Source organism: Mesoplodon bidens, assembly GCF_964165515.1.
Source record: "Mesoplodon bidens genome assembly, chromosome: 4".
Taxonomy (NCBI): Eukaryota; Metazoa; Chordata; class Mammalia; order Artiodactyla; family Ziphiidae; genus Mesoplodon; species Mesoplodon bidens.
In genome coordinates, this window is record NC_138160.1 from 588,713 (window position 1) to 613,251 (window position 24,539).

Below are 24,539 nucleotides of genomic sequence, written 5' to 3' on the forward strand. Positions count from 1 at the left end.
ATATGGCCTCACGAGGTGTCCCTGTAGCGCTTTCCCTGCTAGAATGTCTGCAGACTTGAAGCTTTCAGCCCACCTTCCTTCTGGAAAAAACAAAGGTGCTCCAGCCCAGGCCCAGGCCCAGCCCCGATTCCCAAACAACCTCAGCCCAGTGTCAGCAGTCTTCACCTGTCCCACCAAAACTAAAGATTAAGGCTAAATCATGAGCTCCTTTAAGAAAGCCCAGGCGTTGTGGGTTTCTTACCTTAATGGTTCATACCAAATTAGGGTGTGGTAGCAGCTACCTTCAGGGCGCCATCAGGCAAGGAGCAGTGCCAGCCTGAGGGGCGCTCTTCCAGGGTTCCTGCACCCTTGTTTGAAGAACCCCAGCAGCACCTTTCCTCGCAGCTGCTGTGTCACAGCTGTGGTGGGGGATCCCCACTCAGAGGGTGCTTGGAAAGACGTTAGGTAACATTTTAAACCTAGTCGTGCAAACATACAATATCACACTCCCACTTACCATCTCTGTACTTGCTGCCTCTTTATTTATGTAGGAATGTAATCCAAAAGTGTAAAAAGAAAAGCAAGCAAAGAAAAAGAAAACATGTAATTGGTGATTTAGGTGAAATCGGCTCTCAGATCTACAATTTAGAAAAATTAATTTCAGTCGTCCATTGAGTGTCGTCTAGAATTAGTGTTTTCTCTGCTGGAATCATGCGAAAGGCTTAGGGAGGCCAGGTGTGCTGGCTGAAGACAGGATGCCCAGCAGACAGACGCCCGCGCAGCAGCTGGACTCAGGCAAAAGAGAACTTGCTTTTGAAGGTGTTCTGTTCTGGCTCAGTTTAACAGTGATGTGAACAAAAAAGGACAATGAAACCTCGGAGGGATGAAAATGAGCTTTTACCTTTATACGTGAGAAGCCACACGTCTGACCGAGCTGACAAATCTCAAGAGCACTTTTCTTTCCTGACAAAGGGTTTTCCAGATAAATTAAGCAGGAAGGAATGGCTCCTATCAACTTTTCTCCAGAAGAACTGTAAATATGGCTGCAGAGGCAAATGGTGTCCATTGGCCGAGCAGCCCAAACTCGTCTGCAGGCCTCGAAGCCCGCGCACACTCTGCTGGGACCCCGGGTCTCCACGGAGGACCCGGGGTAGAAAAGTTAGGTTTGCTGCAATGAAGACTACGGGAGATTTTTCTAAGTTGACGTGATCTTTTCCGGTTTAGAATGAACAAAACTCTTACTTCCAACTGAAATCATATTTCATCACGAGGACACCAGACTGGACTGACGGTGGTTAATGGCAGTTTTGCACACTTTTTATCGAACACCTTCAAAGAACTAAATGAACTAAAGACCTAAATTCAGCCCAAATGCCTTAAAAGCCAACATTTCATTGTCAGTTTGCATTTTGTACTAAAAAATAAAAAGCTTTGAAGTCCTTTCAAGATGAAATACATTGCTACCTTGTGGAATAATTGGTGAATTAGATTCATAGTAACCTTTCCATTTTACAAATGGAGAAACCAGAAGTGCAGAAATCTCGGGGACTTTGTGCTGAGCCACAGCTGATGTAGAACCAGGGTTGACATTTACACGCCCTCGCCTCGGCTAGGGGACGCCCTCCACCACCTGGCCAGCCCCTTCTTCCTGGGCCCCTCCACACTAGCCCCCTCTGGCCCTTCCTTCCTTGGCTTCCCCGGTAGGTCCGTTTCTCCTCTGTGCTGAGGGCAGGACCATGTCTGTTTGACTGACCACCGTGGGGTCAGCAGGTGAACAGTAAACAGGACGTCACTCCCTGGTCACTGCTGGTGCCATGGGCTCCTGAGCCCAGGGCAGGCTTTGGTCTGGGACTTTGTGTTTGCAGCTGCTTCTGTCCTGGGTAAAGACCAAGTGAACATGTGATCGGGCTTCCACGTACCTCCATCGTTGTCGAAAGGATGCTGCGTGAAAGACCCCTCCCAAGACTTTCACAGCTCCTGAGTTTGGGAGCTTCTCGATGGCTTATGAGGCTCTTCTCCCGGCCCCGCCTCTCGGGGCCCGGTCACCCAGGAAGCTCCAGCTCAGGACTCTGGAGACAACTCTGTCCCTGCAGGTGCCCTGCAGAACACCTGTCCAGGGGACCCCTCGGTGGAGATGTGTGCCCTGCCCGCCCTCGTGGGAGGTGTCCCCCGGACGCTGTAGTCACCAGTGGCCCTGAGTCCCAGGAATCATCACATCAGCTTTATCTGTGATCGGGTAAATCATGGAATGGCCCCTCTCTGGTGCTGCATGGCTCATGGAAGGTTTGTCAAGGTGGAGCGCGAGCCTGCTTGCAAAGCTTCTGCCAGAACTGGCATCCATGCGGCCACCACATTTCCTTGTCACGCAGCCACACCTGATGTGGGTGGGCAGGACGCACCATCCTCCCCGGGGAAGCAGGGATCCCTGAACAACTGCCCCACAGAGGGTTTGCCCTGTTTTCTGCCAGCTCAGCACCTTAGTGGAACACATTTCCTCTGCCCAGCATCCTGGAGACTGACTGCCCCCCAGAGGGATCTTTCCATGTAAGTTAAGCTCCTTTAGAGTTCGAGCTTCTTTGTCATAAATATTTGGTCCAACATTCCTCTGCCTTTCTCTTCTGAAGATGCTGTGGCTGTAACTCAGCTCCGTCAGCAGGCAGGGTGGGCCACACGGTGCACTGGCTGAAAGCAGACCCTGGTTTTGGAGACATGGGACGAGAAGATAGTTAAGTGCTAAGTGAGCAATCTGAGCTCGCCTGCATTAGGGAGACCGAGAAGCATTTGTGGAGGGTGTGAGGTGAGCTACAATGGCCCAAGGCTCAGGGCCCAAGGAGCACTGGCCGGGAGAGGAGCCTCACCTACAGGTGGCAGATGCTGCCGCCTCGGCCCAGGAAAGGCCCAAAGGTGGTGGCTGGATGGAGAGGTCCAGCTCCTGCTTCCCCAGCCAGGGACAGGCAGGTCACACCACTGTTGCTCTTGTAAACCTTCCTTCCCCCAGGCCCTCCGCTTAGAGGCAGCTTCAGCAAGGCCGTCCTAACCCTCCAGTCCCCCGTGGATGGACGCCTCCCCCACCCCACCTCGGGATCGGCACATGAAGGGCCTCACTAGAGCTGGTTCCCATGTGCATCTCTGACTCTGGGACCCACCGGCACCTGAGAGCCGACCAGGTGGCAGGAGCTGCTGAGGCTGCTTCCCGCGGGCCGAGCAGTATTCCTGCCCCTTGTTATGAAACCCCTGCTCTGGCTTCATAGTTCATCGAACGCTTAGAACCCAACTCCTGGACATCAGCTCAGAGGAGCCAGAATTTCACTGGAAACAACTGCCTTTTGCATGTGTCTTGACACCTGCAAGGGGTTTAACTAGAGACCCACATCTCTGTTAGGCCCGCTGCTTCCTCTGCAGCCGGTAGCCTTAGCATCGTTGGGGCACCACGAACAGATAGCTGTGGACGGGCCAGTTCAGGAAGGAAACCGCAGGTGTAGGAACCCCGGTTTACGCTCACTCCAGACTCTAAACCGGCAAGTCTTTAATATCAGAAAAGACAGGGAGGGCTGGAGAGCCAACCGCAGCTCCGAGAACAGGCTCCCTTAGAGGCTCTGCTGACTGCTGTGAAATTTAAGGAGCCTTGTTTGAATATGGAAGAGCCAGGAATAGCATAAGGTGGTTCCCTCCTTAATTATTTTCAGTGACCTGAGGAAACACAGGCTGCTCTGTGGAGACACTGGGGCAGGTCCACGTCCAGCCCCCTCATTTCATCAGATGAAGGTCCTGGTCCTTAGACTGAAATTTTCCTTTTGGGATTTTAAAAACACTTTAGGCCTAAATACAAAGAGTTGTTGTTTTTAAATACTAGCATATTTATTTATTTTAATACCTTTGTTGTTAGTTTGATAGAAAAATCTGTAAGCAGTATTTAATGTTTAATGTAATGAATATTTAGCACTACGTTTTTTAAAGTTTCAAATTAGAGAGTGTTTTCTCATGCTTCTTCTCTGCCAGCTGCACGCGCTGCTGGAATCCACGCTAATGGTTCCTCCTGCAGGGCGGCCAGAGCAGATCTTGATGGAAAACAAGGCTGCAGAAGTGAGACACGGAGTCCAGGGAGGTGCATGGCAGGAGCGGGGCGAGGGTGGGTGTGCATGGGTGTGTGCATGTGTGTGCATTGTGCATGAGGAGGAGATGAAGGTGCAGGGCACAGTTCTCATGGGTGTGGGCGTGTATGCATGTGTGTGTGTGCACGTGGGAGTGTGTGCGTGTGGGCGTGTATGCATGTGTGTGTGTGCACGTGGGAGTGTGTGCGTGTGAGCGTGTATGCATGTGTGTGTGTGCATGTGGGAAGGCCGAGGTATGGGGCGGAGTCCTGCCCACTTGGCTTCCTCTGAGGTTTGCTCAGTGCAGACTGGGCAGCAGGCTGGAATACGCGGCTCCCTGGGGCCTGCGCACTGGGACGTGCTGGCACAGACCTGCCTCCCTCAGGCTGTAGGAGTTAAACACAACGGGCTCATTATCAATCTCAGCAGCTGTAAAGTCACCTCCAGCCCCTGCCTCTCCCACTGCTGGAGGAGGGCGTGTGCCCATGAGGACAGCCCCTGGTGTCCACAGGACACTTCCTCCTGGGAACCTAGCCCACGCACTGGACTCTGCTGAACCCCCCCTCTCAGCTGCCCATGTCCCATCCCAGGCACTCAGGCCCTGGCCGTATCCTGTCCTCCTGTTGTGGGTTCCTGGATAGCACCTGGCTATTGCAGGAACAGAGAAGGAATCCCTGGAATACCCCTTGCCCACAGCTGCCCCCGGCTTCCGTGGCAAGGCCAGCCTGGACCCCGGGCTTGCCTGTCTGCTTGCCCTGTGCTCCGCCTGCACGTCCTGCCCCCGGATCTGGCCTCGTTCTCTGGGGTCAGGTTTTGGGGATCCCCTCCCCTGCAGACTGTGAGTTACCCCAGCTACCCTGGGCAGGGGCTTGCTGGCTGTGTAGGTGTGGACAGAGGGAAGGAGCTGGGCCAGCCATGGGCATCCTGAGGGCACAGCCTGGCATGGGAAGGGGGCCTCTGGCCAGATCACAGTGGTGTCTGTCACCAGCATGAGATGTCACCACGAGGCCCAGTGCTCAGCCAGGCCACCCCCAGGTCCTGAGAATTCTGGGTGGGACTGTAGCATCAGACCTGGGTCCCAGGTGGGCCGGTGTCCCTGGGCTTCAGGGAGGACAGGCACTGCAGTGACAGCAGTGAAGCCGTGCCCCTCCTGCGGTCACCACTCTGGGCTCAGTTATAACCGAGGTTTAAAAGGTGGCTGTTGGATGGGCTGTGGAATTCAGAGAGAAAGGGTCTCAGCAGTCGAGGGCTCCCTGGAGCCCCCTCCCCAGCTGCCGGCATCCAGAGTCTCCTGGAGGCTTCCTGGGCCAATTTCGTTAGAACGCGGGTCAGGAGAGCTAGACGTGTGCCAGAGGTGGCTGCTCACCAAGGCCCGGGGTCTCTAAAGCTAGGCCAGTGGGATTTGGGGCACATGATGCTTTCGGTGACCTCCGAACTCTTCTAGGAGCCTAGAGCGCGGACCTCAAGAGGCCCAGGCACTTCCCCTTCCCAACGCTTCCCTCCCTGTACAGCTTTGGGCTTAGACGTGTCTTCAGCCTCCACAGCCGGGAGGGCCAGGAAGCCCTAACATGCAGCAGCTGGCCAGTGGAGATCAGGGCCGGGTGTAGACTGGACAGGTGTGGACAGGCTGGATGCAGCCAGATCTGGTATAGACAGGCTAGCACACCAGCCCGGCCAAGGGGACCAGGCTTCCTAGACAGGTTTCCTTTGACTCAAAGGTGGTTTCTGGGTCTCTGCACACAAGAAGTCAGTGATGGCCATCGGGGCCCTGGACAGGACACCGGGGGCCATCACTGGGCCCTTGCAGGAAGGAGGCCTCTGTTAAAGAGTACCTGAGTGGCTGTAACCAGGTCGGTTGCCCAGAGCAGCCCTCCTGGGGAGTGTGGGTTTCCTGCCAGCCTCTTCATTCAGGCCGATGGGGCTGAGAAAGTGGCCATTGATGGAAAGTGGGCCACAGGGAGGCCCACTGTGGGCACCCCTCCCATCCCCGGGGCCCCTGCTCGGACAGACTGCCGGAAGGGTTCCAGTGTCCCATGATGGGTACCTGCTGCCGCCCTTACAGCCTGATCTTTATTTATAAAATCTGGCCAAGGCAAAGGCCACAGTGGTGAATTTCTGGGGTGGAAGTGCCTGGCTGACAGGCACCCCAGCTCGGATGGTCCCATCCTAGGCTGTGCGCCATCTGGGGTTTGGCTGGGGGCTGGTCATGGGGATGCAGGAGGGCCCGACTCCCAGACGAGAAGGGGGCCCTTTGTGACCACTGCCCTCCCCCTCCACCCACCCAGGGATGGTGCCTCTGGGATGGTGCCCCAGGCCACTTTCTGTTTGCTCTCTGCGCCCTGACATCAGCACATTGTGGATTTTCAGAGCAAGGTGACATGACTGTGTCCTGGAGAAGCCCCCCAGCCTGGCTGAGGGGGGTGGACAGGACTGGCTGCCCGGTCTTCCCCTTACCCCATCTAAGACCCCATCCTGTGTCCTAGACGTGCCCTACTGTCCCTGGGCGTGATGACCCAGATGTCAAGGGGTCACCCACAGGATTGGGCATCTGGGCTCCTTGGTCGTCACGGTGGCCGCAGGGCAGGCGTCCCCAAGGTGGCTGTGCCGATGCCTCTGACTTCCTTGCACTCTCTGTCCCCATCACGATGTGAGGGGCTGCACTGGGTCAGAGGCCAGCCCATGTCTGTTCAGGGTAGTGGGGGATGGTCTTGGAACCTGGTCTGTGCGCCGCCTGCTGGGGACCCTCTCTATCCAGCACTCTGTCATCTTGGGTGCCTTCCCTGGGGTGGCCCCTGCAGACCCTCTCCTGATGTGTGGGCTGCCTTGCCATGGGTGCAGACAGCCTGCAGCTCCATCCTGGGTTCACACCCTCACTCATCCTCAGGGATGCTGCACCTGAATTAAAATGTGAGCACTGCACAGCGGGCCAGCCTCGGTTGCATCTCTTCAGCCAGCCGGCCCCTGGACGGGCACCCTGCTGGTCCTTCGCCCCGTTCAGCTGGCATCCTTTAGTCAGCACAAGCCTCCAAGTGAGAAGAAACTCCGTTTGCTGTGACATTTGGCTGTTGCTTGCCCCCAGGAGGGAGAAGCAGGTTGTTTCCAGCGGGCATCTTTCCCGAGTCTCTGCGACCGGCCCCCACTAGGCCCCAGCCTCTGTCTCCTCATCTCCAGCACACGCGAGGTTAGAGGGTCACGGGGCGGGCCTGTGCACCGAGACTGGGTCCTCTCCTGCAGCCGCAGGGCAGGAGGAACTTACTGCCAGGAAGTCACTCTCATGATGTCACCCAAATTTTACTAAACTTAGCGGGGGAAACAAATCCTTCGTCAAGAGTGAAGCTTTACAATGTTTTTCCAGATGTAAATTTTCTGTTGTTAAAAGACAAAAGCAGTTCTGCCGTCGGCCAAATCACACAGGATTCCCAGTGCAGCGGAAAGGTGATCAAATGCCTTCACACCAGTGCTGTCTCAGCCATCCCAGTAATGTGTGTTCACACTTGTCACAGTCTAAGCCAAGGTTAGACTTATGATGAGGTAAACAGGCGCAGTCCTACGTTCTGAAGCCAGCCATGTCCGTATGTGCGTTTGCTTCAAACGGGAATCCTGAGTTGTTTCAGAAGTCAGTCCTTTCCTGTCTACTTGGGATGTTTTGCTGGTTTGCCAGGTTTTGGTGAGTGGGTGAGTTGTACCGTATGGAGAGCGGGGCCAGGTGGAAACAGTTAGAAATGCTCAGCGGACGGCCTCCCTCCCCGTGTCCTCTCCCTCCTCTGCGCCCAGAGGCCTGGGAACTATTTTAAGGATTTGCCCACTTGGCTCCGTACTTATCTAGGTGGACACACACAGACATAAACACACACACACACACACACAGACACCCCACAAAGACACACACAGACACCCCACAAAGGCACACACATAGACGCCCACATGCACAGACACACACACACAAACACCCCACATGCTCACACACAGACACCCACAGCCCAGCAAACATCAGGGAAGACGATGCTAAACAGACAAATGTACCAGATGATGGAACTTCACCCTTTAAGATACTAAAACAACGTTCTCTTTTTAAGCATTCCTTATGGAAATGTTTCTGAAACATACTGTATACTTTCCTGTTTTCTTAAGCAGAATTGAATGTATTCAAGGTAATTTGTTTTGCTGTAATGTAATAGTTCCTGTCTCTCTGCTCTCAGGCTCCTGTATGTCTGCTGTCCCTGCTATAGTTTGTGTGCAAGTAGGAACATCTGCCTATACCAAGCACGCTAGCCTGGGGCACCCTTCAGGCTGCAGGGTGGTTCGTGTCTGTTCTGGGGTGCAGGCCCTGGACGTCCACCTCCGGTCAGGTAACCTGCCTGGTGCATCAGAACTCTCTTTCCAAGGACAGGAGTGAGCCCCATCACCAGGGTGGCAGGGGGCTGCTACGGCAGTTCCCAGAGCGTGGCGACAGCTGGACAGGGCTGCACAGGCAGCGCCCTCGGGCACGTGAGCGCAGGAGAGGCTGCAGGAGCCGCTCCCTTGGCTTTCCCGAGGCTTCCTTGACTGACCTAACCTGGGAAGTGGCCTCTCGGACGGCAGGCAGCTCCCCTTGGGCAGCTCTTGCCAGGACCAGGCTCCGAGTGGGGGGACCGCACAGGGCATGGGGGCTGATGGAGGGGCGTCCCCCAGGCTGAGTCCTAGGGCCTGAGCCTGTCACCACGGGAACCGAGGGGCAGAGAAGGGGTCGGGAAGGCCGTTGCTGCCCCGTGGGTGATCAGGGCTGTGGGGTCTCAAGGAGCAGCCCCTTCCCCCCGACACTGGACAGTTTTCAGAAGGCGAGCTGGTGAGGTGGGGGCCGATATCCTGCTGACCACGGCTGACCGAGGAGTCGGGACCTGCCTCGTGGGTCTTGGGGAGGAATGGGCCTGGGTTTGGGCATCTGAGCGGCGTCTCTCTCCCAGGGAGGGCCTGAAGTTTGCATTTCAATTCAAAGTAGGTCCTTAGGGACCGTGCTCCGGGCTGCACCCCACCTCCTTCCAGCCGATTTGTATCTCTAGTAACTTCCGAGGAGGCTGAGGCCTGGCCCCACTCCAGACCAGCTCCCTTCAGTCCCTGGACTGATGTCTGTTTGTGACTCAGGTGTGATTTGAGTTCTTGGAAGCCAGAGCACGTGGCACTTTGGGGAAGAATCGGTATTTAGAGAATTCCTACTGACAAGGCAGTGCCCTGCCTGGCGGGGGACAGGACGCGCAGCAGGAAGGCCTGTGCGGGCCTGGGAGCCTCCCCAGGCTGACTGACGGGGAGGTGGAGGGCTTCCAGCCTCTGAACTGACCCTGCAGCACATGGCTCTCGGCTCTCGGCTCTCGGGCAGGGCAGATGGCTTCTCTTCTCTTCGAGGCCTCATTTACTGCAGACTTAGAGGACGCACCGCTTTATTTTCAGTTTCCTTGGGAAAGTATCTATGATTAGCCATTCAGAGGAGTCTCAGACAGTTATCATTGTTCCTTTAAAAATCAATTATGCAATTTTAACCTCTTTGGCTTTTAACTGTTATTTGTGGCCTTGCATTTCCTCTCCAAACAAATAAACCTTATGGCATTTCCTCAGGAAATGTTACATCTAAAAATAGAATGAAGTATTTTTTAAACTGAAAGCTTTCTGTCTTTATATAAAAGCATGTTGCACCAAAATTTAAAGGGGAAATCAGATACCAATGACAGCTGTTTCTGGAATGACTGAATGAGCACAATTCTGGGGTTTTGATGCAGGATGCCCTAATGGTTTCTATTTACATTTAAAAAACTCAGCAGTACAAGTAAAATGTATTTCCTAGGATGGACTTCTTTTCTGAGTATAAAGTGGCATATGGACCAGCTCTGTCGTCCCCACAAGGGCCCCGCATTCCCTATACAGAGCCAGGAGTGCTGGGGAGGGGGGGACCAGGGAAGGGGGAAGCCCCTGAGAAATTCCCCATGATCCACGGAAGATCCTAAAAAGCATCATTTAAGGTGCATGTTTCAGAATTTGATGGGATGGAACTTATGTCAGACCAAACTTGGTGGTGCCTCCCGTGATGACAATGACAGCCGTCACTCACAGGCATCAGAGAGGGTTCCCCTCGTGGGCGCAGGTGTCAGGTGTACCTGTTACAGACGTGGGCGTTTCCTCAGATGCTTCTGCTCTGTGACAGCGTGATGACCAGCAGACCCTCCCCAGCAGGAGCTCTTCTGTGTGCTGGGGATTCACCCATACCTCCTGTGTTTCACAAAGATAACTCACATCTCCGGACATACGACGGGTGCCTTCACAGTGGACACCTCAGTGCTGGCCTGTGAAGGTGTCCAGTGCACCTGTCTTATTAGATGTATTAAATTTACCAAACCTCTCTTCCACTTCAGGATCTGGAATCCCTCGACACCTACGTACAGAACACACTCTCTGCCCTCTACCCACCTTTTGAGGCCACGGCAGCCACGGTGCTCTGGCAGCTGTTCAGCGTGGCCGAGAAGCTCTACGGTGGGGACGGGCTGCGCTGCCTCATGGACTTCCTCATCCCGGCTAAGAGGGCCCTGCAGCACCTGCAGCGGGAGGCCTCTGTGAGTACCTCCTCGGGGATGGAGCCCGTGTGAGGCCCGCCCGTTCACTTTTGACTAGGGAGAAGAGACAGGCAGTGTTTTAATCTGGTAGCTGGAAAATATCTAATCTGAGCTGTAGGGATTTTAGATCCAGGGGAATATGCTGGTGAAGGAAGCAAAGGAGGAGGATATGCTTCTGTGCATTTCAGACTAATCCAGAGGTTAAGCGGACGTCATTCAAGTGAGCATTTGTTGTTTTCTTTCTGAAAGAAAGCAGGGTATTATTAAAAAATAAAAATAAATTGTAGTCTCAGCCATTTTTTTGGTAGCATTTAAACACATGACCGGGGAAACCGTCCCATTTTCCTCTATTCCATTGGGTCCTTTGGGCACTGGCTCAGCTTATTCCCTTTGGCTTCTGGCTCCACCTTTTCCTGGTTCCAAATAATTGGTGAAATAAGGCATATGTCCCAGAAACAGGGCTTCTCAACCGGCCGGTGAGCATGGAGCCCACTGTCTGCAGACTTCTCTCTGGTGCCCCAGGGAACTCTCACTCCAGTCTATGTACGAAGGGACTAAGTCCCCCTCCTGAGTAGTCATCTCAGGACGTACGGGAGCAGTTCCAGTAACACAGACAGACTCTGCTGAGTGAATCTCTTATGTGTTTAGTTATTTGGAGGATATTTTTATTGTAGGTTATTTCTGAGGCAGTGTTAAAACTAATGACAGCCACGTTGCAGGTATGTTGCAGTGAACTGCTGCAGAGATTCATGGCTAGATCTTAAAAAGTAAGACCTTTATTAATCATCACCTTTTACTACTCCATTCATATTGAATTAGGGCTTTTTGAAAAACTACCCCTGGGCTACTTTGATTTATTAAACTCTTTGAATGTCTTTTAACTGAGTGTGGTAGAGAAATGACCGTGGATATCCTCGATTTAATTCTTCGTTCGCAGTAGTCTGCCTAGAGGATATTTCCTTCGTGATTATGTACCTCTTGCACATCTAGAGGGTGTTTATTGATAGGGAAGAAGCAGAGAAATTTGCCTGTCAGGAGATAAAAGCAGCGCGAGCCAAGCTGCTTTAAGTTGGATCTGAAAACACTTGCTCCCTTTCAAAGGCAAGTCTTGAAAAGCTTTTCTGAACTGATATTTTGTCGTCTTCCTTCTAATTTTCTTTTTCCTTCCATTTTAACAAGTCATCACCCTTCCCACTTCCAAACTGCTTATCTTCTGAAAAAGCCATATGAATAATATTACTCTTTAATATGATGCATATTTATAAGTATTTAAAAAGCATAAAATGAAATTTAGGGACAGCCTTACTATTTTCATACTTATATTGCTTTTTACTTTTTAATTAAGAAATTAAAACTTGATCATCTATATGACATAAGAGAAAATGAACTTATCTTGACAACTGTGAATATAAAAATATTTTAGTTAATGTAAATTCAATGCAGTTTTTATTCATTTACCAAGTATCATCGCAGTATGTGGCTTGGATATCATTATTAATCATATTAATTTTAAGATAAGTTTCTATGTTAACCTAAGAGTTCGATGACCACCATTTTCCCATCCCTCTGTAGAAACCAGAAATGCTTAAAATCACTCACTGACTTATTTGTAACTTTGTTTCATCACGGTTTGTGTCAGAAAATGCTTGGAGACGTTTAAAGAAAAGTAATCAGAAAGATATAAAATAGAATGTTTCTGCAAGGGGGGAAAGCAGGGGCAAGGGATGAGAACTTAAAAAATGAAATCAAATAGAAATCAGAAAAGGAGAAAGGAATAAACAAGATAAAAACATGGAAATAAAAGGTACAACATATATAATAACAGGTTGAAAATGGTAGGCCAGCAAAATTCTAACCAAGGATAATGGATGTAGCACTGTTCATAACAAATTAATATAGTCAAAGGCAAATGCATTGATAGGGCTAAAGAGGACCATTCAATAATAATACTGCTAACAACCGGGAAGGTGTAACAATCCGTAAACTCCTAACAACATAGCCTGAAAATGCTTGAAGCATAAATTGAGGGAATTACAAGTGGGAGATTTCACCTCCCTCCAAAGCAAACAGGAAAAGCAGGCCACATATTACTTAAGATAAACATCTGAACACGATACCTCTCTCTGCTAATGGGCATGCGCGGAGTGCTGAGCCCAACAATTTTACAATACATATAGTTCCCAAGCACAGATGGAACCTTCTCCAAACATAACCAATATTTGGTAAAATTCTAGCCAAGTTTTACCATTAGAAGATATACACTTATTTCAAGAATGTATACATTGGAGAATATTAAAGAACATACATTCTTATGCATTCATATACATTTACCAAATTTGACCAGAATTGACCATTAGCAATAACATGTTAACAAATACCAAAGAATTGATTTCTTAAGACCACAAAGCAATAAAACTAGAAATCAAGTTTTTAAAAGACACGCTTCTATTTGGAAATTTGTAAATGTACTCCTAACAGAGAACCACAAAGGAAACTGGCAAAACAGTTAGAGCTGATGAACAGGTGAGTCCTATTTCCATTTAGGACGTAGAAGTGTATGAAAGACCTCTACTCTCGCCAAAACAACAAGAAATTCTGATATAAACCAAACAATTACCCCTTCCTTTAAAGCCGTCCAAGAGCTGTGGATACACAAAGAGCTAAAAGAACTTAACCGTGGAGTGGCGGTGCCTTCCTAAGTGAGCAGAGAGCAGAAGACACTTTCACCCCTGGGGCCAGTCACTGGGGTTTCAGGGAGGACGATGAGGAGCTGCCAGAGAAAGACCATCTGTGCTTAGACCAGGAGGAGCCGGACTTCAGAGACCTCGGGGCTGGAATATCAGGTTGGAATCCAGAGGAGCCTTAATGTAACGATAATCCTCTCTACTAACCCTAGAAATTCTCTAACAGAATAAGTGGAGACTGAGGGGTGGGACCAGAAAGCAAAATATATCAAAATCTTAAAATCACACAGTTTCAAAGTGTCGTGATTTCCAGCTCTCATGGTCTCACGGTTTCACAGTCTTAAAATTTTCGTCTCACAGTTTTAACATGTCCCAGTTCAGAAGTCCAGGTACCAGGCCTCCCTGGATGGAGATTTGTGAACCCAACCACTGGAGCACTTGAAACAGTTGGTAAACCGAAATTTATGAAAGTTGAACCAAGCCTCAAGCAATGTAAATTTTATAATTTGGTGGCCAAGAGAGTCGGGGGCTGAGCTGAAAAGTGAAGAGATACCTCACTGGAATCCTGGGAAGTTTAAAGCCACTATCCACCCCAAACTTGCTGTTTCTAAGTGCTTTAAACTGATAAACCCTTCATCCTAGCTAACAGAGTAAAGCTTTCCTCTTTTTAAAAAATTATCTCAGGCATAAAATTTAAAAATTACAAAATGTGCAAAGGCACCAGATTATCAACCCATAAAAAGGAGAAAAAATTGTCAACAGAAAGAGACTCACAGACTACCCAGGTTTGGAATTATAAGGCCGATTTTTTAAAAACTATGACAAACATATTAAATAATCTACAAGTAAATATGGATGAAGTGGATCAAGAATTTCAGGAACGATTTGGAAACTGTAAAATGAGAACAAAATGGAAACCTTAGAACTAAAAATACTGTATCTGCAATAAAAAAAAAAAACTTACTGGATGGGACTAATGCAGACTGGATGCAGCAAAAGATAGGATACATGATTTGAAGACATGCCTGAAGAAATGAAGCAGATGGAAGCACAGAGAGGAGAGAGAGGAGGGAAAAGGTGAGCGAGCTTCAGTAACTTCTGGGAATATCAAGTCAGACACATGTGCAATCGGATTCCCAGAGGGGAGGAGGGAGAAAATAGGGCCGAAAAAAACACTTAAAGAAATATTGTTGGATAATTTGACAATTTGTTAAAAAACACAGATCTAACACATAGATCCAGGAAGCTCATCAAACCCGGAGCAGGATAAATACCAACAGAACAACACTTAGACACATTGTAATTAAATGCTGAAAACCCATCATAAAGGGGAAATCTTAACACACAGGGGCAGCAACAAGAGTGATGTTGGCTTTTTATCGGAAGCACTGGACTTCAGAAGATGATGGAAAATACCTTCAAAAAGTTAAAGGAAGAAAAGTCAACCTGAAATTCTATATACAGCAAAAAATATCTTTCAACAGAACAGGAAGATAAAATAATGACATTTTCAGATAAATAAAAGAGTAGACTAGCACAGACGCTATGCAAGAAATGCTAAAGGGAGGTCTAGAGTCTGAAGGGATATGGTACCAGGCAGAAGCTCAGATCTACAGAAAAATGAAGAGCACAAAGAAAGGCTAAATTTGTAAGTGTGAATTTCTTTTAAAAATTAGTGCCCACACACACACACACAAAATTACTGACCACTTAAAGCAATATATTGTGGGATTTATAACAAATGTAGTAATAAGACATATGACAACAAAAGCACAAACTGCGGAAGGGAGTAAATCGAATTATAACATTTAGCATTATAGCTTTATAATGCTAAAATTATAAATTTGAAATTATAGCTTTAGCATTTCTAGCATAGCATCTGTGCTAGTCTACTCTTTTATTTATCTGGAAATGTCATTATTTTACCTTACTGCTGTAAGGTTCTTACATTGTTTTAAAATAATAAACTACTGCTTTAAGATAGACTGTGATAAGTTAAAGATGCATATCGTAATATTGAGAGCAACCACTAAAAATAACACAGATAGGTATAACTAAAAATTCAATAGAGGAAATAAATGGAATCTAAAAAATAGAAGAGGAGATAAAAGGAAGAACAACGGTACAAAGATAGGGCAAATAGAAATTTTATGCCAAGATGATAGATTTAATCCAGCCATGTCAAAAATTATATTAAATGTCATTAAGTGAATTTAACATTCCAAGTAAAATACAGAGATTGTCAGACTGGAAAAAAGGCAAGACCAACTAAATGCTGGTTATAAGAATTGCCCTTTAAATGCAAAGACAATCCAAAGACTGAAAGTAAAAGAATCAAAACAGATATACCATGTGGTCTGAGAAATGCAAAGCAAATGACAAGACAAGTTTTTGCTTACTAATGAGCAGACAAATAGTTTAGTATTCAGAGCAGAGACAGTTCAGTACCATAGACAAGGTGATGCTTTTCTCATTGTGGTGAAAATTGGGATGACCTCTCTGGAAAGCAGTTGTTGTAATGTATGCAGAATCTTTAAATTGTCATGCACAGTTTGACTCAGAAAGTTTAGCCACAGCAAGTGATCTAAAATGCAGGTCCAGATTCATTCCCAATAATATGTGTTGCAATGTTACTTATAATAGTAAAAAACAGGTATACATATTAGGAGAAAGGTTAAATCAATAATATATAAATATGATGGATTAGTATACACAGACTGTGATATAATATTCAGCCAAAAAGAGGTTGTAAGTTTGGTTTTTGTTGTTTTTGTTTTTGTTTTTTCTGTATGCGGGCCTCTCACTGTTGTGGCCTCTCCCGTTGCGGAGCACAGGCTCCGGACGTGCAGGCTCAGCGGCCATGGCTTACGGGCCTAGCCGCTCCACGGCATGTGGAATCTTCCCGGACCGGGGCACGAACCCGCGTCCCCTGCATCAGCAGGCAGACTCCCAACCACTGCACCAGCAGGGAAGCCCTGTAAGTTTGTTTTATATCTGTGTTTTTTAACGTACATTTTAAAAACAAGCACAAGGGACTTCCCTGGTGGCGCAGTGGTTAAGAATCCAACTGCCAATGCAGGGGACACGGGTTCGAGCCCCGGTCCGGGAAGATCCCACGTGCTGCGGAGCAACTAAGCCTGTGCGCCGCAACTACTGAGTCTGCTTTCTAGAGCCTGCGAGCCACAACTACTGAGCCCATGTGCCACAACTACTGAAGCCCACATGCCTAGAGCCCGTGCTCCGCAACAAGAGAAGCCACCGCAATGAGAAGTCTGCTGGCCGCAACTAGAGAAAGCTCACACGCAGCAAGAAAGACCCAACGCAGCCAAAAATAAATAAGTAAATAAAACAAGCACAAGAGGACATGCAGTGACCTTAGCATGTTGTGCTGTTGAAGGCCTGTGAGTGTGGATACAGAGCAGTTCTGCTTGTTCTACTTTCTTCACTTTGGAAACATCCCCTAATTAGCAAAATAGAAAGGAAACCTTAAAAAGTTGGAGATAAAAGGTGATGTTGTAGTCTATGGCAGCTTTTACTGACTGCTCAGGACCTCGGTGTGTAATTCTCAGCCCTGGATGAAACATACAGACACTGATGAGGCAGCAAGTTGCATGTGGCAGCCAGACTCCATGCACAGAGCTCAGGCCAAGGGCACATTGAAGAACACCTAGTCACCATCTGGGAAGCTGGTCAGTCTTCCTGAAATCTGAGCAAATATGTTCAGGTGCTTCTGGTGCCTGGTAATATGTTGTGGAGTGGACCACCTGGGCACCACCCTCTGCCACAGGTTCAGGGAGCCAGGACCCCAACAGGCAGGTAGTTGGGACAGTGTTCCACGGACACACACAGAGGGAAGCTTGTCCTTCTGTGCCCAGTCAGGCCCAGGAAGGTCGCCTGTCCCCTTGCCCAAGACAGCCTGGACAGTGGATGGTCTGCACGGAGCAACAGTATGTGAAGTTGTCAAGGACCCAGGGAAGCTCAGCTGTAGTTTTCACATTTAATCCACAGCCAAGTCCCTGTTCTGGCTTTTCCAAGGGACCAGAAAAGTTTTGTTTTGGTTTGTTTTTAGTCACCCAAGCGGGAAAGGAATGCTGAGATTCTTTGAATATTGTAATAACTAATGTGATGCATCTATGATGATTGAAAACCTGCTATGATCTTGTGACATGCAGGCTCCTGAACCGCTTTGTGAACGCCCCTTATAAAGAAAGACTCTGCACTTGTTTTTAGCAGCTGAACTGTAGCCCTTAAACAGTGACGCCCACCCGCCTCCTTTTGAATAAAGAAGGTTTGGTTCTAACACCTCTTCCTTGAAACACCTCAAACAGCCTTTTTTAAAAATTTGTTTTGGGGGTTTTTTTGGCTGCACCGCCCGGCTTGTGGGATCTTAGTTCCCTGATCAGGGACTGAACCCGGGCCCTCAGCTGTGAGAACGTGGAGCCCTAACCACTGGACCGCCAGGGAATTCCCTCAAACAACCATTTAGAGAAGGTGTTGAAATGAGAGAAAGAAAGCTCCTTTCCAACCTGGAGTTTTCTCAGAACTGGAACTATTCAGAACATGACTATATTTATAGCATCTGTTGAATTTGGATTCCAGAGGAGTAGAAAGGTTTACAATCAAAACTGTATAGAGTTTGCCTTTCAGAACTGTGGTGGATACGTGTCCGCTAATGGTGAGCGCAAAAAAATGACTGTCTGTTAAATGTTTTTTTAAAATCTTGCAGTAACTAAGGCAAAAATAGGACCACAGTTCATAGAAAGAGCAAAAGTACATGAGAATTCACAGAAAACAAGCATCAGAAAACCGTTGGCTTCACAATCACGTGATGTGAATTAAAACAACAATATTCCACAGCATACGTGTTAACTTAGGAAAGAGTTTCTTGATGTAGAGCCTTACGCTGCTAATGAGCGGGCACGGGAATACCTTACGGTGATACCCTACTGTTGACAGTGTGTCTCTTGGTGACAAATTGGTCATACTGTCAAGAATCATAAGACGTTCATAGCCTTTGATCCTGTAATCCTAATCCCAGAAAATGATAATTTAAAAGAAGAAGAATATCATGAACATACGTTCCTTGCATTTTTAAGTTACAGTAGAAATCCACAGAAGCATTGTCGATTCTGACAACAGAGCATCGTTAAGTAGCCATCAGGATGGTAACTGAGCAACAGAAGTGCTTGCTTAGGGTGACTGCTAACAAGAATACCAAATTCTGTCTACATTACTATTGCAGTTTAAATAACTAATAATAATAAACAGTGGATAAGGGCACAGAAAAGTTAAAAGTCTCTATAGATGTATATTAGGATGAGATTCTTTCTTTTCATTTTCTGTATTATTTAATTAGGGTTTGTGCAGTAAGTCAGTGCTGGAGTAGGGAAAGCTGCAAAAAAAAAATGCTGGAACTAAACCCAAACAGTAGAATGGGATCCCGTTTCAGAACCTGTATCTGCAGCGCTTGCAGGTGGGTGTCCCACCGCTGTTCCCTAATGGCCTGACACCCTCCTGCCCCACGGAGACACTGGCTCATCCATCCTGAAGTCGAAACCTTTTTTCTAGAGCAAGCTCTTCTCAGAGAGGTGGTTAAGGACTCACCCCATCATCGACAGCTTGGTTGCAGACTCCAGTGACCCCTTCAGATAAGCAGAAAGGACGGCTACTGTGGGCGGGAGCTGGCGCGATGTGGGGGCCCTAGATCAGTGCCCTCTCACCGTGGTCCCCACCCTGCAGTTCCAGAGGCCGGGCTCTGGCTGGGGGCTGCCCGTGGGTGCCGCGAGCTTAGACCAAGGGCTGCAGGGGCGAGAGGGTGAAAGCCCAGCCCCTGCCCAGGTGGGGCTGGCCCCTGGGAGCGGCTCGCCCCACAGCCCCTGGGGTTGAGACTGTGCCTGCGGTGTCTCCCCGTCCCCAGCTGCCCACCTCCCCCAGCCGCCCAGGAAGAGAGGTACAAATGCGTTTCTAACCGCCCTGTCTTCAGTCCTGATCCCTTTGGTGTTCTGGGGTGCTGGGAGGCCCAGTCGCCCAACCTCCTGCTGGACAGAGACCAGGGGCTCTGACAGGTTCCATGTCAACCGCTAATCTCCCTGCATCCCTCTCTTGTCCTAGGCCAGGTACGCAGGCCTCCTCTTCCTGCACGAAGGGTGGCCGCTGTGCATCCACGAGAAGGTGGTGGTGCAGCTGGCGCCCCTGCGCGGAGTCAGGCTCAGGCCTGGGGACTTCTACCTGCAGATCACTGTGGCGGCCGGGAGGCAGCCCGCCAGACTGGTCTTGAAACGCCTCTCCCGGCTTGGACAAGGCTCGGAGGAAGTCACTGTCCCTGAGACCATGTATGGCTGTGTCTTCACGGGAGAGTTCCTGGAACTGGTGAACGGGGAGCAGAACAGTGTCCCCTTGCAAAACTGCTTGCTGACCTCGGGCTCGGCGGTCTACCGCACCCCCTGGAACAACGTCACAGACCCTGTCTTTGTCCCCACCACCGGAACCAACCTGCCCAGCTGCCCCAGCGGTCCCGGGCCTCAGCAGCCACCACCCGGCAGCGCCTCGGAGGCTCTAGCCCCGGCACCAACCGTGGCCAGCCCCGCTCCCCAGGGAGGCATGCCTTCCAAGCACACCCCAACCCTGCCCCACTGCGGTAGGCATCCCAGCAGTGACCAGCCCCGCCGTCTTCCTTCCCCGAGAAGGGCTGAGTGCGAAAGCCGCAGGACCCTGTCCGGGAGTCCCAGTGGAGGCCTCACGGGGGTTGGCCCCTCAGAGCAGGGCCCCTGGGAGTGTCCTGAGAGCCCTGAAGGACCAGGAGGGAGGCTGGACCCCATGGACAAGGAGGACGGCTCCAAGGCCCTCGCCTTCCACGCAGAGCGGGGCAGCCCAAGCTCCAGGAGGCGGCCGCCCAGGGCCCCAGACAGTGTGGAGGCCAGACGCTGGTTCAGGAAGTCCTACATGGAGGCCCTGCAGAACCCTATGCCCCTGGGCTCCAGCTCTGAGGAATCCATCGGGGACGAGGCCTGTGGCTCCCAGACCCACGGCCGCAGGGCCAGGGGGGCTAGGGCAGCGGCCAGTCTTACCCAGAAAGAGATCCCTGGCCCTGCGGGAGACCTCCAGGAGATCCCGAGACAAGAGAGTGGTCCAGGAGCTGCAGGGAGGACCCTTCCCAGGAGGTCTCGGTCCTGGGATAGGTCCCTCAGAAGCTCCCGAGGTGACACCCGGCGGGCCTCCCAGCACTTAGCCAGCACCAGGCCCGGGGGTCTCCTGGGAGGACAAGCTGTGGGGACCAGAACCACAGGCTCCAGCTGTCCAGGCACAGTGGAGAGTCCCAGCTGCACAGGAGAGGAAGGTAAATGTCCACCCCGGCTCCCCCCACCCTCCCCTCCCCCCACACTCCCCTCCTCCTCCTCCCCTCTCCCACCTGTGACAATTGGTCTGGTCACTTGATTCAGTAGAAGCCTGTCTCCATGTCCGTATCAACTGTTGAAAATGTTTACATGTATTCATTTCCGGGGCTGCCACAGCAAGGTACCACGGACTTCGTGGCTCCGAACAACAGAAAATTATCCTCACAGTTCTGGTCCTGAAGTCCAAGATCAAGGTGTCCCAGGGTCCCACTCCCTCCAGAGGCTCCAGGGGAGGGTGCTTCCTGCCTCTTCTGGCTACTGGAGCCCCAGGCGTCCCTTGGCCAAGTTCATTGCCCTTCACCCTGTGTCTCACTGTGTCTCCAACCTCCCTCTCCTTTCTCTTGTAAAGACACCTATCATTCAATTTAGGGCCCACCCTAAACTTCACTAGTTCACTTCTGCAAAGAGCCTTTTCCAAATAAGGTCACATCTGTGTGAGAGTGAAGCCCGCTTCTCTGAGGAGATGCATGAGGGTGAGGACCCATCTCTGAGGAGATGTGTGAGGCTGAGGCCCCACTTTCTCTGAGGTGATGTGTGAGGGCCAGGAACCCACTCTCTGAGTGATGCTGGTGGACGTGGCCCCTCCTCCCTGAGGTGATGCTCAAAAAGGAGTCGAGATGATGCATGAGGACAAGGCCCCCCTCTCTGAGATGACAAGTGACAGCGAGGACCCTGTGTCTTAGCAGATGTGTGAGGTGAGAACTCCCTTCTCTGAGGTGTTGTGTGAGGGTGAAACCCCCCCTCTCTGAGGTGATTCTTTTTTTAAATTTTTTTTTATTTTTTGTTGGGGGGTACGCGGGCCTCTCACCGTTGTGGCCTCTCCCGTTGCGGAGCACAGGCTCCGGACGCGCAGGCTCAGCGGCCATGGCTCACGGGCCTAGCCGCTCCGCGGCATGTGGGATCTTCCCGGACCGGGGCACGAACCCGTGTCCCCTGCATCGGCAGGCGGACTCTCAACCACTGCGCCACCAGGGAAGCCCCCCCTGAGGTGATTCTTGAGGTCCAGGCACCCCTCTACGAGGTGACACTGGAGGGCAAGGCCCCATTCTCTTTTGTGACAAGTGACTCGAGGACCCACTCTGAGGAGATGTGTGAGGGTGAAAAGAAACCTTTCTCATTGAAGTGGTGTGTTTGGACGAGGACCCCCTCCCAGAGTTGATGCTGGAGGATGAGGCCATCCTCTCAGAGGTGATATGTGCATGAAGATCCCCTTTCTCAAGAGGTGTGTGAGGCGAGGAAGCTCTCTCTGAGGCATGTATATGGCCAGACCCGCACGCTGAGGAGACGCACGAGGGTGACGCCTCCCTTTGTGGAGAGGTGTGTGAGGCAGCGACCACCTGTCTGAGGTGATTCTTGAGGTCGAGGCTCCTCTCACTGAGGGGATGTGTGAGGGTGAAGTCCCCTCTCTGGGTTGATGTATGAAGCAAGGACTCTTTCTCTGAGGGGACGAGTGAAAGTGAGGCCCCCTTCTGACATGATGGCCGAGGGAGAATCCCTTCTTTTACACAGCGTGGAGGGTGAGGACTCCCTCTCTGAGGTTATGTGTGAGATGGAGGTCTCAGTCTCTGGGGTGATGCAGGAGGCTGAGGTCACGATCCATGACATTATTGAGTATAAAGTGTTTCTCCCTTGGGTGTTTTCTGGTTGTCAGGATCTGAGAACCCGTTTATTTATGTGATTTATTCATTACTCCTCAGGAAAAGCCTGACCTGCAGATGTGCTCACTGACCTTTCCCACCAGAAATGGGACAAGTTCACAGGTCTCCTGTTTTCTCCTTGCATTTGTAGCTGCCTTCAAACCAGAGAAATGCGGTATCTTTGAGCAGGTCTCTTTGCTTTGTGCAGCTGACGTCTATGCAGAGGGCAGCAGCTTCCAAGGAAGCAGCCCCACCCGGTGTTCAGACCTGCTTGCTGAGCCGCCGTGCCCCGAGGGTGAAGGGTGGATGCCTGGCACAGGAGACCTGCCCAGCCAGGCGCCCAGGCAGGAGCTGGAAATCAACCAGGAGCTACTGCAGTCTGGGGCGGTCACCCTCCCAGGTGAGCATGGCTGTCTCGCTGACCGCACACCACAGGCCAGCGGCTTCTTAACAACAGAGCTTCACTTCTCACAGTCCTGGAGGCTGGATGTCCACAATCAAGGTGCAGCATGGTGGGTGCCGGTGAGGGCCCCTCCCTGGTTCACAGTCAGCGCCTTTCCACCGTGTCCTCACGTGGCAGGTGGGCAAGGGGTCTCTCTTTTATAAGGGCATTAATCCTATTCATGTGGGCTCCACCCTCAGGACCAAAGCCCCTCCCACAGATCTCACTTCCAAATTCCATCAAATCAGGCATCAAGATTTCAGCATATGAAGTTGGGTGGTTACACACGGTCAGAGCATGGCGGCGGCCCCACCCTCCCAGGTGAGCTTGGCTGTCATCTGCCCAGGTGAACGCCAGGCTCACCCCTCCCAGCAGGTCTCGCATCTAAGCCAATAACTCAAATAGTGTTTGCAGACCCTGGCCCCATGCTCCTCCAGCTGGAGGCCGCAGGTGTCCTTATGGGGGCCCTTTCACAGTGGCCCCTTGTTAGTTCGCAGCCTCCTGGGACCTTCCTGGTGGAATCTGAAATTGCCCACATGCTCACAGAGGGCAGAGAGAGACCGAAGCAAGAGGCCACGCTCCACAGTGGCAGGTGGCAGGTAACTTATAGACCAGGCTTGTATTGGGCGGCCTCAAGGTTTCCACCCCGCCCGCCGGAATCTTAAAGTTTCCCCGGAGGGAGGCCTGAAGTCACGTTACTCTCCAGTCGGTCTCGATGCCACACCACTACCTCCAAGGTGCGTCTTTAGGCGGCTTCTGGGAACGCGGAGGGCACAGGAGCACAGGGGCCTGGGTCCAGCTCGGGGGTCAGCTAGCGGTCGCGTCCTCTCAGTGGCCTCCTCCAGCACCTCTGTTTCTGCAGGAACCCGAGACCGTCAGGGAAGAGCGGTGGTGCAGGTCTGTACAAGGGGCCCACTCTGGTCCAGCGAACATGTGTCCAGTGCCGAGCTAACCCGTCTGCTGAAGTACCTCCACACCATCCCCAGGTGGGACTGAGCCAGCCTCCAGTTTTCAGACGCTTTGAGGATAAACCCAACTGAGGTGTAATCTCGGGTGGCTCCTGGGCTCTGCTGTCTGGCGCGTCACTGCCGCAGGTCCCGTCTCCCTCCTCCCCCTCTTCCGGGCCCTCGTGCCCGGGCTCTCACGTGCCATCCCCCACGCACCCCTTCCCTCCCATGCACCTGGACCCCTCCCCTCCGAATGCAGGCCTGAATTCTGCATTGCTCTTCATTGTTCAATACTTGCTTTAAGCATTATTTATCTACATGTTTTATGCTCCACCTCCTTCTAAAAAAGATTTGAAGTGTCCTTGATTAAAGACACGAGCTGATGCAAACGGAATATTTAGTATAACCAGGTGAAGAAATCATACAAATAGGAGGTACCTGGTACCAGAAAGCAGAAAAGACTGACTGCTAACTAGGCCTTGGGTCATCGCTGGGCCTCCGGGCAGCCAGCAGCATACGTGCCAGGAAGAAAGTGCACCAGCCCCTCCAGAGCCGCATCTTCCTGGTGTGGAATTCCAGGGGACCTTGCCTCCTGCACCCTACACAAGGAAGCAGACATGCTTGGGTGACCCTCTCCAGGGCTCTCCATGGACCAAGGACAGAGATGGGGGCGGACGGAGAACCGGAGCCACGCTCATTGCTTGGGGCCCCTCACCCCCATCAGGTGCAGACGGGCTTCGGGCTCCCTCATGGCCATCAGACCAAGAGCCTCCACGGTGCTGGGTGG

The 24,539-nt window shown here is 50.9% G+C and overlaps 1 protein-coding gene across 1 annotated transcript in view; it reads left to right on the forward strand.

The window, feature by feature from the left end:
* The window catches only part of PLEKHG4B (pleckstrin homology and RhoGEF domain containing G4B), a gene marked incomplete at both ends in the record, with an annotated part of 64,639 nt that overhangs the window by 11,820 nt on the left and 28,280 nt on the right, over positions 1-24,539 (forward strand). Inside the window, 5 exon segments of the mRNA XM_081231247.1 lie at positions 7,150-7,251; positions 10,451-10,648; positions 19,444-20,668; positions 22,572-22,763; positions 23,668-23,791. Of these exon segments, the coding sequence (XP_081087373.1) occupies positions 7,150-7,251; positions 10,451-10,648; positions 19,444-20,668; positions 22,572-22,763; positions 23,668-23,791 (1,841 nt within the window).